The following is a 13817-nucleotide window of genomic DNA, read 5'->3' on the forward strand; positions in this document are numbered from 1 at the left end:
GAAAAAATGAAAAGTTTTAATACATGTAGTTTTCAAATATAGAAGAAAGGATCCATTTACATTTGAACTTGAGTTAGGGTTATTACATTTAAAGTCCAATGTCTTGACCACTAAACCATTGAATGCTTAATGATGTACTCAAACCCCATGGGCATGACACGATGGAAATACTTTGGTAATTAAGTATGAGTATCGTGTGTTCGATTCCCAGTAGACCCACCCTAGTTGAGATCTTTGTTGGGGTAGGCTTGGGCTTCCCATTGGAGATCTTTGCGAGCGGAGGTGTGCCTGAGCCTAAGTCTTGGGTCTTGGATGACCGAATGTCGAACTGGTGGATGGAAAACCATGTCCGCATTTGGTTTTAACCGAGAGGTGCATCAGGGGAGAAGGTCGCCGCCTTGTGAGTTTGGTGTTGCTTCAGGTCCAAAGGCTCGTCGGCTGCTAAAGTTCCCACGCAAATAAAAAAATAAAAAAAGCTTAATGATGTACTCGATATACAATTAACAATTTTAAATGACAGTATTCGAAGGAGGCCTCGAGGCCCCATCTCATTCCTGGGGCAAGTCCAAACCGATGAGAAAAACCCTAATCAAATCCTTCCCCGTTCCCGCTGCGGATCCTTTCTTTCGCCAGTTTCAACCTCCCTGTCCGTACAGAAATGGTGGTTGTCACAAATTTGACCCCGTTCCACCACCTCAAATCCCCACGCTGCACATTAGCTCAAGATTCTGCCTCGACCGCAGGTGGGTATTCACTACTTCTCTTCCTCCTCCCGAGTGGATAGAACCTTTTGTAGATATCTCTGATATAGCGTCACATCCCAAAAATTTGCATCCTTCTCCATGGGTCAATCGTATTCTTGAACTTTTACATGATTCCCCTGGCATGGAGTCCAATTTAGACTCTTATTGTCACAAGTTCATGATTCTATTGTCACCGAATTTTGTATCGTTTATTTTGCGTTCTGATAAGCTTCAGGGAAAATGTGATATTGCTTTTAGGTTCTTTTCTTGGGCTGGTAAACAGAGGAATTATACCCATAATCTTCAATGCTATGTTTCTTTGATCGATATTTTATCCATCTCGGGCGATTTGGATAAAGTAAAGCGCGTCTTTGGTGAATTAAAAGCTAGAGGTTTTATAATGACAGTTTCTGCGGCAAATTCTTTGATTAGGAGTTGTGGTGTTCTTCCGATGGTTGAGGAGCTATTGTGGGTGTGGCGTCAAATGAAAGAGAATGGGATTGAGCCAAGTTTGTATTCGTATAATTTCTTGGTAAACGGATTAGTGAATTCAATGTTTCTTGAATCCGCTGAGCGGGTGCTTGAGGCTATGGAGGGTGGAAAAGTTGGACCTGACGTTGTAACTTATAATACGATGATTAAAGGCTATTGTAAGGGAGGGAAGACCCAGAAGGCTATGGAGAAATTTAGGGATATGGAAGTTAGAAACATGGAACCTGATAAGATAACTTATATGACCTTGATCCAGGCATGTTACTCAGAGGGATATTTTAATTCTTGCTTGGGTCTTTATCATGAAATGGAAGAGAAGGGCCTGGAAATTCCACCCCATGCCTATAGTTTAGTGATTGGAGGGCTATGTAAGGAAGGGAAACCTGTGGAAGGATATGCTGTTTTTGAAAAAATGATAAAAAATGGTTGTGGTGCTAATGTGGCAATTTATACAGCATTAATTGATTCACATGCAAAAAGTGGAAATGTGGAAAAGGCAATAGAACTATTTGAGAGAATGAAGGATGAAGGGTTGAAACCAGACAAGTTTACGTATGGTGTTGTTGTTAATGGATTATGCAAGAATGAGAGATTAGAGGAGGCCATGAAGTACTTTGAAATTTGTAGAGAGAGTGGAGTGGGAGTTAATACTGTGTTCTATTCCAGTCTCATTGATGGTCTTGGAAAGGCTGGAAGGATGGATGAAGCCGAGGAGCTTTTTGAAGAGATGGTTGTGAAGGGATGCCCCCGAGACTCATTTTGCTACAATGCCCTTATTGATGCTCTTTCCAAGTGTGGGAGGGTCGATGAAGCATTAACACACTTCAATAGAATGGAAGATGAAGGTTGTGATCAGACTGTTTATACATATACTATACTCATCAGTGGACTGTTCAGAGAACATAGAAATGAAGAGGCATTAAAGTTATGGGATAGAATGATTGATAAGGGTATTACACCCACTGCAGCTTCTTTTCGAGCTCTTTCAGTTGGACTTTGCCTTTCAGGAAAGGTCACACAGGCTTGTAAGGTTTTGGATGATCTAGCGCCGATGGGGATCATTCCTGAGACTGCTTTCGAAGATATGATTACTGTGTTGTGCAAAGCAGGGAGGATTGAGCAGGCTTGTAAATTGGCTGATGGGATTGTTGATAGGGGTCGAGAAATACCAGGTAAAATTCGTACTGTTCTAATAAATGCCTTGCGAAAAGCAGGAAATGCAGATTTGGCCATGAAGTTGATGCATAGTAAGATTGGAATTGGATATAACAGAATGGGTAGCGTCAAAAGGCGAGTGAAGTTCCGAATTCTCATTGGCAGTTAATTCATACACCTTTTGGGGCCATATTTGTTAATGACGTTCCTTTCAGCTAAGCATTTTGAGGATACAATGATACTGCTTACTGGTTAAGACGTGCAGAGCTGATAATGACCCTCCTTTTTTATCCTAGCTTTTGATAGTTCACTTTACTGAGCTCTGCAGAATGGATTGGATGAGTGATATATTCCACAGTTATTCCTGGAAACCTTATCTAGTTCTCATATGCCTTGGGATTCAACTGGATGGCAGAAATTCTAATCCAGGCATCTGCTGGAGATATAAAGAAGTATGGGTTTCATTGCAGCTGAATCTTATGGTCAAATTCTGGACATTTTTTAATTGCAGTTGACAAAAATGTGCAGGTAAAATTCTGGTTTTGGGGCCTTTTGATATGTTGGATGTTTGTTGCATGTATGATTGCTTGCAAGAATGTTTAGGAGACCTTGGACTGTAGTCCCTTGTGCAAGTTTTTGGTTGATTTGGAAGGTATTTAAGTAAAGGAAAATTCCAAAATTTTGGAGCGTCCTTTGGTCTAGTCGTTTTGCACCCTTTGCACAGTGTTTTTATTTTTATTTATTTAAAATGTATTTCTTTTCTTATAGTAAAATACATCTTATTTGTTTACTTTTTTAAACGTGCATTTTTGGTTAAAAATTTGAATTTGGGACAACCGAGAGAAGGATGTATGCACAGAGCATAGAGTATCAGTTTTGTCTTACTAGTACTGTATCAATGGGCAAAGATAGCATGCAAAACCTTGCACCATGAAGTGAACTAAACCTGGTAAATCTGGAACTCAAGATTGAAATGTATGCTCAACCATTGTTCTGAAATCTGAATTATAGAAGGATTCACTTTTATCTTTTAGTCTTGCTTTAATACGCACATATTGCAATGGTACTCTCTTGCTTGGTGTACATATTTACACAGGCTGTAACCGTATACATTCAAAGGCAAAATAACAGTACAAATAAGCACTTTGTGGTCATGGACTACTTTTAAAACTTGATGCACGTATTTACACAAACAGCTAAACCATCAATGACCAACAATAGCCACAAATTAATCAACATATCATCTTCAAGGTGCTACCTATTGTTTAAGGGAAGGCAGAATTTAAGACCTCGTAGAAGTTTTTTTGCCCAGGCTGAGAAGCAGTTATTGTTTGCTCTTTTGCTAATTCGGTTTTTGTTTTTTGTTTTGTTTTGTTTGTTTGTTTGTTTGTTTGATTTTTTTTTGGGTGCTTGGAACACAACATACTTGTGTAGGACCAAGGATATATATTGCCCTAACTTATATGGTGTTGAGAAATAAATGAGTTCCACGTAGCTGTCAGTTGAAAGGATTTTGGTTGTCACATGGCAGGTATTGTCCATCATGCTGGCGTTGACATGTAATCACAGATTAACAGTAACTTACTGTTTTTAATTTTTTTATTGTTCTTTTATTTATTTTTTTTCCATATCAATTCCAGCAGTATCTTACTATCTTAGATGGCAGTCCAAGGCGTCTGGGAAATCATTGTATCAATGGTTTTCAACATGGACCTGGGACCTGAACCTGGTCCAATGTGGTTAAGGGTTGCTGGGTATGAACTATGAACCACAAATAAGGCAACCTAAATATTGTTCAATTCAATTAAGCTGTGAATTAAACTTGGTTTGTTAATAGTTCTTTCTGATCTAACTTGATCTGATAGTGCCAGCTGGGTTCCTAGAGATAGTGGTACTCCAGAATCTGATTAGTGTATATGATATCGTCAAAATTTGATACTTCCCACAGTTAGCTGATCCATCTGAATGATGAATGATGAAAATGGTATGGATGAACTGCCTATCAGTGCTCAACTAGCCAACGGTCATGTGTAAGAGTTGGCAATTGATAACTTATTTGCACTTGCACTAATGCGGGCAAACATTTGTTTGTTCCATGTTCATCATATGAGGACAGAAGGCTACTGGAGTTTGTATTGTAGGGGACTTATTCCCTTCTGGTTTTTTCCTTTTCCTGCTCCTCTTTTTGCATCGGTTGCTGGATGAAGATCCTGTTGCTGAGTCATGCTTTAGCAGTTGGAGTTGTTATTCAATATTACAGAAGCAGTTATTGGTAAGCTTCTACATTTTCATTTTAAAAAAGTTTTTAATATTGCACATAAAATCAAACATAATTAACCATGCATTAGGCATGTGTGTGGTAAAGGTAGGATTGAACTTTCATAATGCCAAACAGTTTTTGAACTCAGGTAATTACCTTAGGGGGGTATCTGGTTCACGGCATAAAAAATATTCCCATGATCTTGGGATTCCTGGGAATGGGAGGCCTATTTCACGGGAATATTTTTATTTGTTTCGTGTTGTAAGATTTCTAGGAATGTGCACAGGATTCCCATGTCCATGGTTGGTTCAACATGGGTATTATGGCTAGCATTTTAAGAAGACTATCATTATACCGTTGACATATGCATGACCAATAACTCTACTATTATATAGGGATTCTCCCCTTCCTTGGTCTGTTCTTTTGTTTCCTTAAATATCCCTACAGCCACTTATCATATTACAACAAATTATCCCTGAACTGTTCATTTGGTAGAAGGAAAAAAAAATGGTCACCTCTTCAATTATTCTGTAACTCCTCAACTTTCTCCTTCAACAACATTGTTAATTATTTTCTTCGCAGAAAATCTAAATCTGTGATACTTGCCTCCTTCGTCAAGAATGACAAAATATGCTAGATTAAGTTTGTTATTTACAAGTATTATTTTTTGGTGCTCTATTATTTATAACATCAAATATTTACATGCAGCGGTGGAGATGGCACCTGATTTGCTCAACACATGCGGTGGTGGAGAATTACTGGTTGTGTGTACGTCACGATCCTTCTCTCAATGTATGTCTTTGCTTCTAAATAAATGGAGGGAATTGTGTTGCAGTTACCTATCCCATTGCTTCTTACACTTTGTTCCTCTCCTTCTTTGCGTTTTCAGTGGGTTCTCACAGATATTAATTAGATTAGATTGTTTTTTGCTCTGTGTCACGGACCCCCAAAATGGGACTCAAGTAAGGGCCGTGTGGCACTCGTTGAGAGCTCTCCCTTGACAAGTCAGCCAAGTCTCACACGTTCAAGCCTGCAATCACGAGCACCTGGTGAGTCTCAATACTTAAGAAAACCAAGGAACAATAGCATATCACACGAGCAATATATTCTTATACACCGAATAAGACTATAACAATTAGAGATATCACAATCCAAGGTAACAAAACACCAAAATGAAAAGGACTACTTGTATTATTCAAATACAAGAGAATAATCATACAAACGATAACACAGATAATCATATATTCATTCCAAATCCCTGGAGAATACAATTATAGCAGTATCTCTCTCCCCTTTTTCCGCATTACATTGTCACTCCCTAACATCCTCCCCCACTCATTTTATCGACGTCCTCATCGATGTGTTGTAGAAGGCCGTTTCACTCTTCTGATGTCGAAGTTGATGTCATTGTGTTCAAATTTATGAAATCTTCAATCTTTGTATGGCATGCTGAAGGTTTTCTGCCTTTTCCCAACTATTCTCTTCTTCCCCTAGCCCCAGCCATTGAACCAGAAATTGCTGTTGTTGACGACCTTTTGCATTGACGACTCTGTCTACGATGATCTCCTGGACTTCTTTGTTGACAGGCTGCCTTCTGGAAATTGTTGATCTCCTTAGCTTTTGTCGGTGCGGATCTACTTCATCTGTGTGGAATGGCTTTAAATTGCTTACATGAAACATAGGATGGGCTGGACGTCTGTGGCTTTTCATCCAATCGGGTTGCTCGAGCCGATAAGATGCATGTCCCACCTTCTCAATCACTCTAATTGGACCCTCGTAATGGCGTAACAGCCTTTTATCCTTGCCGCGAAGAAAGCGAAATTTCTCCAGCGGCACCTTTACAAGAACTAGATCTCCAGTTTCAAATTGTTGTGGTCGTCTCCCTTTGTCAGCCCATTTCTTCATGCGCTTCGATGCTTTTTCTAACTGAGCTTGAGTAACTTTGATGTTTTGCAACCAATTTTTCGTGAATTGGTATGCTTTTGGGCAATTTCCTTTGTATGGACCATCCAGAGTATGCGAGAGAGTCAGTTGTTGACCTGTCACGATCTCAGAAGGGCTTTTATTAGTCGCAGAAGATTTCATGGAGTTAAAACAGAATTGTGCCATGTCTAGTAAAGTAACCCAATTCTTCTGATTGGAGTTAACGAAATGTCGCAAGTATTCTTCCAGCATCCCATTAAAATGTTCGGTCTGACCATCTGTTTGTGGGTGATAGCTGGTGGACAGATTAAGGTTTGAACCCATCAAGCGAAAGAGTTCACCCCAAAATCCCCCCATGAATCTAACATCCCTATCACTGATTAGGCTTTCTGGAACACCCCAATATTTCACCACATGCTTGAAGAATAGCTGAGTTGTCTTCTCTGCTGAACATGGCTTCGAGATTGGTACGAAAGTAGCATACTTTGAGAACCGATCAATCACCACCAAAATTGTGTCATACTCCTCTACTTTTGGCAACGAGGAAATGAAGTCCAAAGAGGCACTCTCCCATGGCCTGGCAGGAACTAGCAATGGCTCCAATAAACCTAAGGTCTTCTTTCTTTTGGCCTTGTCTTGTTGACAGATCAAGCAAGTTTTGGTATAACTCATCACATCATCTTGCATATTCGGCCAATATTAACCTTGTGTAATCAATGTCTGAGTTCTTCGTCATCCCGGATGACCAGCCCACAACGTATCATGGCACTCTTTTAGTAAGGTTTTCCTCAAGTTTCCAGCTTTGGGCACATAGACTCTCCTGCCTTTAGTCATAATCAGTCCATCTTTTACCCAGAATTGTCGAGTCTTCCCTTCTTCTATTAGTGTGCACAGGGACTGCGCCTGCTAGTCTGTACTTAAATGTTCCCTGATAAGATTCTTCAAAGATAACGCCACCCTACTAATTGATAGATGACTGATGAGTTTCAATGCTGCCAATTCGGTTTTTCTACTTAAAGCATCGGTCACTTCATTCGTCTTCCCTACTTTATATTCAAAATCAAAATTAATTCAGTTAGCTTCTCTTGCCAACGGGCTTGTTTTGACGTTAGTCCAGGTTGTGACAAAAAGTGAGTAACTGTCACATTATCGATTTTTACCACAAATTTGGACCCCAAGAGATAGTGCCTCCACACTCGAAGACAGTGTACCACTATGAGAAGCTCCTTTTCCTGTGCTGTATGGTTCCGTTCGGAACCCTATAATTTTCTACTTTCAAAAGCAACTAGATGCCCTTCCTGCAAGAGAACTCCCCCTATTGCAAAGTCTGAGGCATCTACTTGCACTTCAAACGGTTTTGTCACATCAAGAAGGATTAGCACAGGATCTCCTACAATCTTTTCCTTTAATTCAACGAATGCTGATTGACACTCTTCTGACCACCCCCATGGTACCCCCTTCTTCAGTAAATTTGTTAACAATACAACTCTTCTTGAGTACCCCTTTATAAACTTTCGATAGTAGTTGGCTAGACCCAAGAAAGATCGCAGTTCTCTAACGGATGTAGGTGCTCGCTACTCCTTGATAGTTTTTACTTTAACTGAATCCATCCGTATCTGGCCCTCCTTAATGATATGCCCCAAGAATTTAATACGCTTTTGAGCGAAAGCACACTTCTCCCCTTTTACATATAACTGTTTTTCTTTGAGTTTTTGAAAAACCTTCCGAAGATGATCTTTATGTTCTTCTAAGGATGCGCTGAAAACGATTATGTCATCAAGGTAAACAACCACAAATTGATCAAGGTAGTCCCGAAAAACCTGATTCATTAGAGAACAAAAGGTAGCAGGTGCATTTGTTAGTCCAAAAGGCATGACAAGGAATTTAAATGCTCCATACCGGGTGACACAAGTGGTCTTCGGTTCATCTCCCTCAACAATGCGCACTTGATGATATCCCGACCTCAAGTCCAGTTTCGTGAAATATCTAGCTGTACTTAACTGGTCAAAAATATCAGCAATCAGTGGAATGGGATACTTGTTGCGCACCGTCACCTTATTAAGAGCCCGATAATCTACACACAAGCGCAAACTACCATTTTGTTTCTTCTGAAATAACATTGGGGCCCCAAAAGGTGCTTTTGAAGGACGGATGAACCCTGCTGCAATAAGATCATTCAGTTGCCTTCTAAGTTCAGCTAACTTCGGCGGCGCCATTCGATTAGGGGCACGTGCTGGCGGCTTTACTCCTGGCAAAAGTTCAATTTCGTGGTCAATCTATCGTCGAGGTGGTAAAACCCTCGGTAGCTGTTCCGGGATCACCTCCTTGAACTCTTCTAAAACTTCCTTAATCTCAAGTGGATATTTCCCTACCTCTGCATCTTCTGAGACTATCGGTAGAACCACGAAAGAAGATTCTCCCCTTATTACTCCCTTTTTGAATTGGAGGGCTGAAAGCAACTTTCTCTCATCGAAATTGTTGTAGGCTGTGGGAACCGCACAAGGTGCACTTCCCATTATCACAAGACAATCCGCAGTTGGGATCGGCATTGAGCGTGTCACTTTAAGAAAATCCATCCCCAATACCACATCAAAGTCGTCAAGGGGTGCCACAGTGAAATCAATTGTTCCAGATCATGATCCCATTTGGCATGCCACTTTAGGTGCCACCCCCACCGTGGTTAACACTTGAGAATTCACTGCTTTTAACTTGCTCACATCCTTATCTACTTGCAATTCTAATCGTTGAGCTTCAGAATCAGCAATGAAATTATGGGTGACCCCTGTATCAATCATGGCCTTGATTTTCTTTCCATTCAAAAGTAGATCAACGTACATTAGTCCCTTCTCCTGAGACTTGTTGTTAATTACTTGACACTCTAATGCCCCTAAAAATCTCAATGCTCCCACCATATTCGGTTGTTCTTCTGGGGTTGTTGTCGGGGTTTTGGTTTCCTCTCGAAGGGCCTTTATAGCATTCAAAGCCTTATGTTCAGGGCACTCCGCCACTCGATGTGGTCCCATGCAAAGAAAACAAGAGATCGGTCGACACTCTCCACCCCCCGTTCGTCCGCCCCTCCACTCCTTATCCATGGGCGCTCTTTTATCTTTCCAAGAACTATTTGTCTCCCTATTCCTTCCCTCATTTGTGGGCTTATACACTTTACTGGGCTTGGAATCATTATTGGCGGACGTAGGGAAATTTCGCTTCCTAGAATTATCTGAAAAATCATCCAATCGTTCGGTAGTAGTGAGGACAAAAGAGAGATCACCAGCACCCTGCCAACGCAATTCATTCCTTGGCCATGTCTTCAAACCCCGAAGAAAATGAATTAGTTTGTCTGATTCGGTCATGTCTATAATGTCCAACATCAAGGCTTGGTATTCTCGTACATAGCTCCTTATTGAGCCGGTCTGTTGCAATTCCATTACTTTGCACTTTGCTATGTACTCCACATTTTCAGGATAGAATTGAGTCTTCAACGCCTGTTTCAACCCCTCCCATGTGTTGATAACACATCTATTGTGCTGAATATCATTCCATTTAGTTCTCCACTACACTTTTGCATCCCCTACCAGGTATACTGTTGCCAGATTTACCCGGTCCACTTCTAGATCCACTCGTGAGCACGTGAAGTAGTGCTCCTTATCAAAGAAGAAATTATCCAGCTCCTTGGCATCTCGCGTACCCCCAAAACTTTTAGGTTCCTGTACCTTCAATCGAAAACTCTCAATTGGATCTGCAACCGGCCTTCGGGCTATCTGTGCCACTGCATTCACTTTCACAGTGATTTCTTGTAAATCCCTCTGGACTTGGACCACCGCACTTTGGACATTGCCCATCTCCTTCAAATCTTCCTTCAAAGCAGTAATGGACTCCTTAATAGCTTCTGCAAGGAAATCAAAATTATCCGTTAGCTCCCGTAAGGAGGCCTCAAGCTCTATTGGCTCTCCCCGTTGGGACAAAAGAGATGGCAATATGCCCTTAATATGTTCCAGCCTACTCTCAAAGGCTTTCAACTGCTCGATACTCTTCTGGAAGGCCTCAAGCTCTCTTGGCCGTTTCTCTAGGGATTTCACACGTGGAATGATTTTTTCAAGTTCCTCAAGTCTATCTACAACTTTTGATACCCCATAGAGATTTTCTTTAGGGTTTTCTTCGGCGGCCTCAAGTTCTGTTGGCACGCGTTTCTCTTTTATCAATGTTGCCACCAACCCTTGGAGTTCACCACACGTTCTCTCTAGGGTTACAAGTTTCGTCTCAAGCGCCTCAATGCGCTCTACTTTTCCTAACTTGTTTCTCATATTACCACTCATGGTGCTCGCACACACTGTGCTTTGATACCAACTGTTATGGACCCCCAAAATGGGACTCAAGTAAGGGCCGTGTGGCACTCGTTGAGAGCTCTCCCTCGACAAGTCAGCCAAGTCTCACACGTTCAAGCCTGTAATCACGAGCACCTGGTGAGTCTCAATACTCAAGAAAACCAAGGAACAATAGGATATCACACGAGCAATATATTCTTATACACCGAATAAGACTATAACAATCAGAGACATCACAATCCAAGGCAACAAAACACCACAATGAAAAGGACTACTTGTATTATTCAACTACAAGAGAATAATCATACAAACGATAACACAGATAATCATATATTCATTCCAAATCTCTGGAGAATACAATTATAGCAGTATCTCTCTCCCCTTTTTCTCCATTACATTGTCACTCCCTAACACTCTGCATTTTCCGGTTGCTGGCGTTTTAGGCACAGGTTTTGTTGATTTGGAGGAGTTTGTGGTCCAATTTTTCATTTGATGCGTCTGTGTGAGATTGGAAGGGATTGAGTTTATCAATGGTTAAAATGCATATTTGGCTAGAATGGAATGGATGAAAGTGTGGGTCATTTGTTGCTGTCCCGTGGCAACACATGTCATTCAAAATGAGTTTGACCATTCTTTATGACCTCTTTCTCTTTCTTATCCCTATTTCTCTCTCTCTCTCTCTCTTCATGCCATTCTACATTATATTTTATTTTTATTTTAGAATGCTTCTATATTTTTTAGGCATTTTCCAGACGTCCAAACCATACATCACCTTATGTCATTCCCTTTCTTTCTCATTTTGAACTTAGATAAAGCATTCCAAACTTCAAACATGCACCTATTATACTCATCTGAGATTGCCCGGAGGGCACTACCTCTGGCTATGGATCCGGCTACAGCAGTGCTGTACGTGCCAATGGTTAAATGAATGATGTGAAGGTCGATCAAAGAAAATGATGGTGTGTATTGGGTGTGGAATGCGTGTTGTTATTGGTGATATGATTGTTTGGGTCAACAACTTTTATGTTCCTATGTGTAGTTATATTTGTATATAAAAAAAATTAAAATTAAAAGAAAAAATTCATGTTTGTGTTTTGGTGTGAACGCTGATTTTTTTTTCCTCTGCAAAATATGCCTTGTGCCTTTCTTTGAAGTTCTACTTCCACTCATGATGTTTAGAAAACAAATTTATATAGGATAAGAAATTCAAAAAATGAGAAGATTGGAAATTGGAATTTCTTTTAATTTTATTTTTTAAAAATTTGAATAAAAATATTTAAAATTTAGAGAAAATATTTTAAATGTTAAGTACATAACATCTTTTAAATTCTTTAAAAAAAAACTTTTTGTTATTTCTTTATAATCCTTCACATTTAACTATAATCTTCCAAATAAATTGAGAAGATTGAAAATTAAAATTTTATTTTACTTTATTTTAAAATTTAGATAAATATATTTAAGATTTAAATAAAATATTTTAACTTAATAGCACCTGCATGTGAGGAGTTGTTTAAATTTAAAATTGTATGCTTAATTAAACTTTTGCCTTTATTTTAGGTTAGAGATATGTTTATTTTTTGGATGTATGTGTTTATTAGAATATATAGGTTATAGAATACGAATTTCAATTGCATTGCATTTTTGTAAAATGGGTTATTATTCTCAATTGACTTTTCTTTATTTTTTCTATTGCAAATGTAGAGGACTTCTTTTTAAAATCTTTACTAATATATCAATTATCAAAACCAATATTATTTTAAAATTTTAAAAAATTCCTAAAGAGCAGACGTAAGTATCTATTGCATCATTTTGTCAAATCAAAGGTGAGATATAATTTTCAAAGATATAATTTTCAGAACTATGGGAAGGATTGCGTAGTTTTCCAAAATTAATTTACCCAAACCATTGGAAGAAATGTAAAATAAAGTAGACAAAGTAAAATTGTAACAATAATTAAAACAACACTTTTTTCTTAAATTAATAGTCTTCTATTTATTTCATAAGCTAGCACATAAATATGTTTTATTTATTTATTTATTTATTTATTTTTTAACATTGTATTTGTAAATAATAAGTAACTACTACTCAAAAGCCATGGAGCAAGTCTGATTTTTGATAGCCTAAAATGTCCTTGTAGCTACCAATAAATATTTTTAAAAAATTCATATAACTATTTGTGAGTATTTCAACAATGCCCCTATAACTACCTATAAATATTTCAAAAATAGCCCACAACCCTTCATAATTTTTTGAAAATAACATTTTTTTTAAATGTGCTTCAAGTGTGCTCTATGATAGTAGAATACCCTTAGAATTGAAAGGGAAGTTTTATAGGACAGCTATAAGACCAGCTATGTTATATGGATCGGAATATTGGGCAACGAAGAAACATAATATCCAAAAAGTAAAAGTTGCCGAGATGAGAATGCTTAGATGGATGAGTGGTATAACATTGAAAGATAAATTAAGGAATGAACATATTCGTGGTAGGTTAGGTGTAGCTCCTATAGAAGATAAGATAAGGGAGGGACGATTCAAATGGTATGGACACTTGCAACGTAGGTCATATAGTGCACTTGTGAGAAATAGTGACTTAGTTACTGTGGGGGGTAGTAGAAGGGGTAGAGGTAGACCTAAAATAACTAGGAAAGAGATAGTGAGTAAGGATTTAATATCCTTGAATCTATCAAAAGAAATGGTCCATAAATTGGCGGAAAAGGATTCATATAGCCGATTCCACTTAGTGGGACTAAGGCTTGGTTTTTTTGTTGTCGTAACATTTTTTTTTTAAATATATATTTTTTATTAATTTATTTTGATATAATTACCATTCAAAAGCTATAGAGCACGCGCATTGCATGTGCCCATGGAAAAAACCATAAATTTAAATATTCAACAATTAAATAATAACTTAACTGA

The 13817-nt window shown here is 38.8% G+C and overlaps 1 protein-coding gene across 42 annotated transcripts in view; it reads left to right on the top strand.

The window, feature by feature from the left end:
• The first annotated feature begins 487 nt into the window (after positions 1–487).
• LOC131149186 (pentatricopeptide repeat-containing protein At1g03560, mitochondrial) overlaps positions 488–13817 on the top strand; it is a 47479-nt gene continuing 34149 nt past the window's right edge. For 4 of the 42 annotated variants that reach the window (XM_058099383.1, XM_058099379.1, XM_058099374.1 and 1 more), the window contains exons 1-3: positions 499–4662; positions 5359–5442; positions 5540–5699. In XM_058099383.1, the coding sequence (XP_057955366.1) occupies positions 514–2559 (2046 nt within the window). In that variant the 5' untranslated portion in view covers positions 499–513 and the 3' untranslated portion in view covers positions 2560–4662; positions 5359–5442; positions 5540–5699. Of the gene's footprint in view, positions 4663–5358; positions 5443–5539; positions 5700–13817 lie in introns of all 42 variants that reach the window. The other 38 variants (XM_058099391.1, XM_058099390.1, XM_058099375.1 and 35 more) reach the window with 29 other exon arrangements.

Source organism: Malania oleifera, chromosome 2 (assembly GCF_029873635.1).
Source record: "Malania oleifera isolate guangnan ecotype guangnan chromosome 2, ASM2987363v1, whole genome shotgun sequence".
NCBI lineage: Eukaryota > Viridiplantae > Streptophyta > Magnoliopsida > Santalales > Ximeniaceae > Malania > Malania oleifera.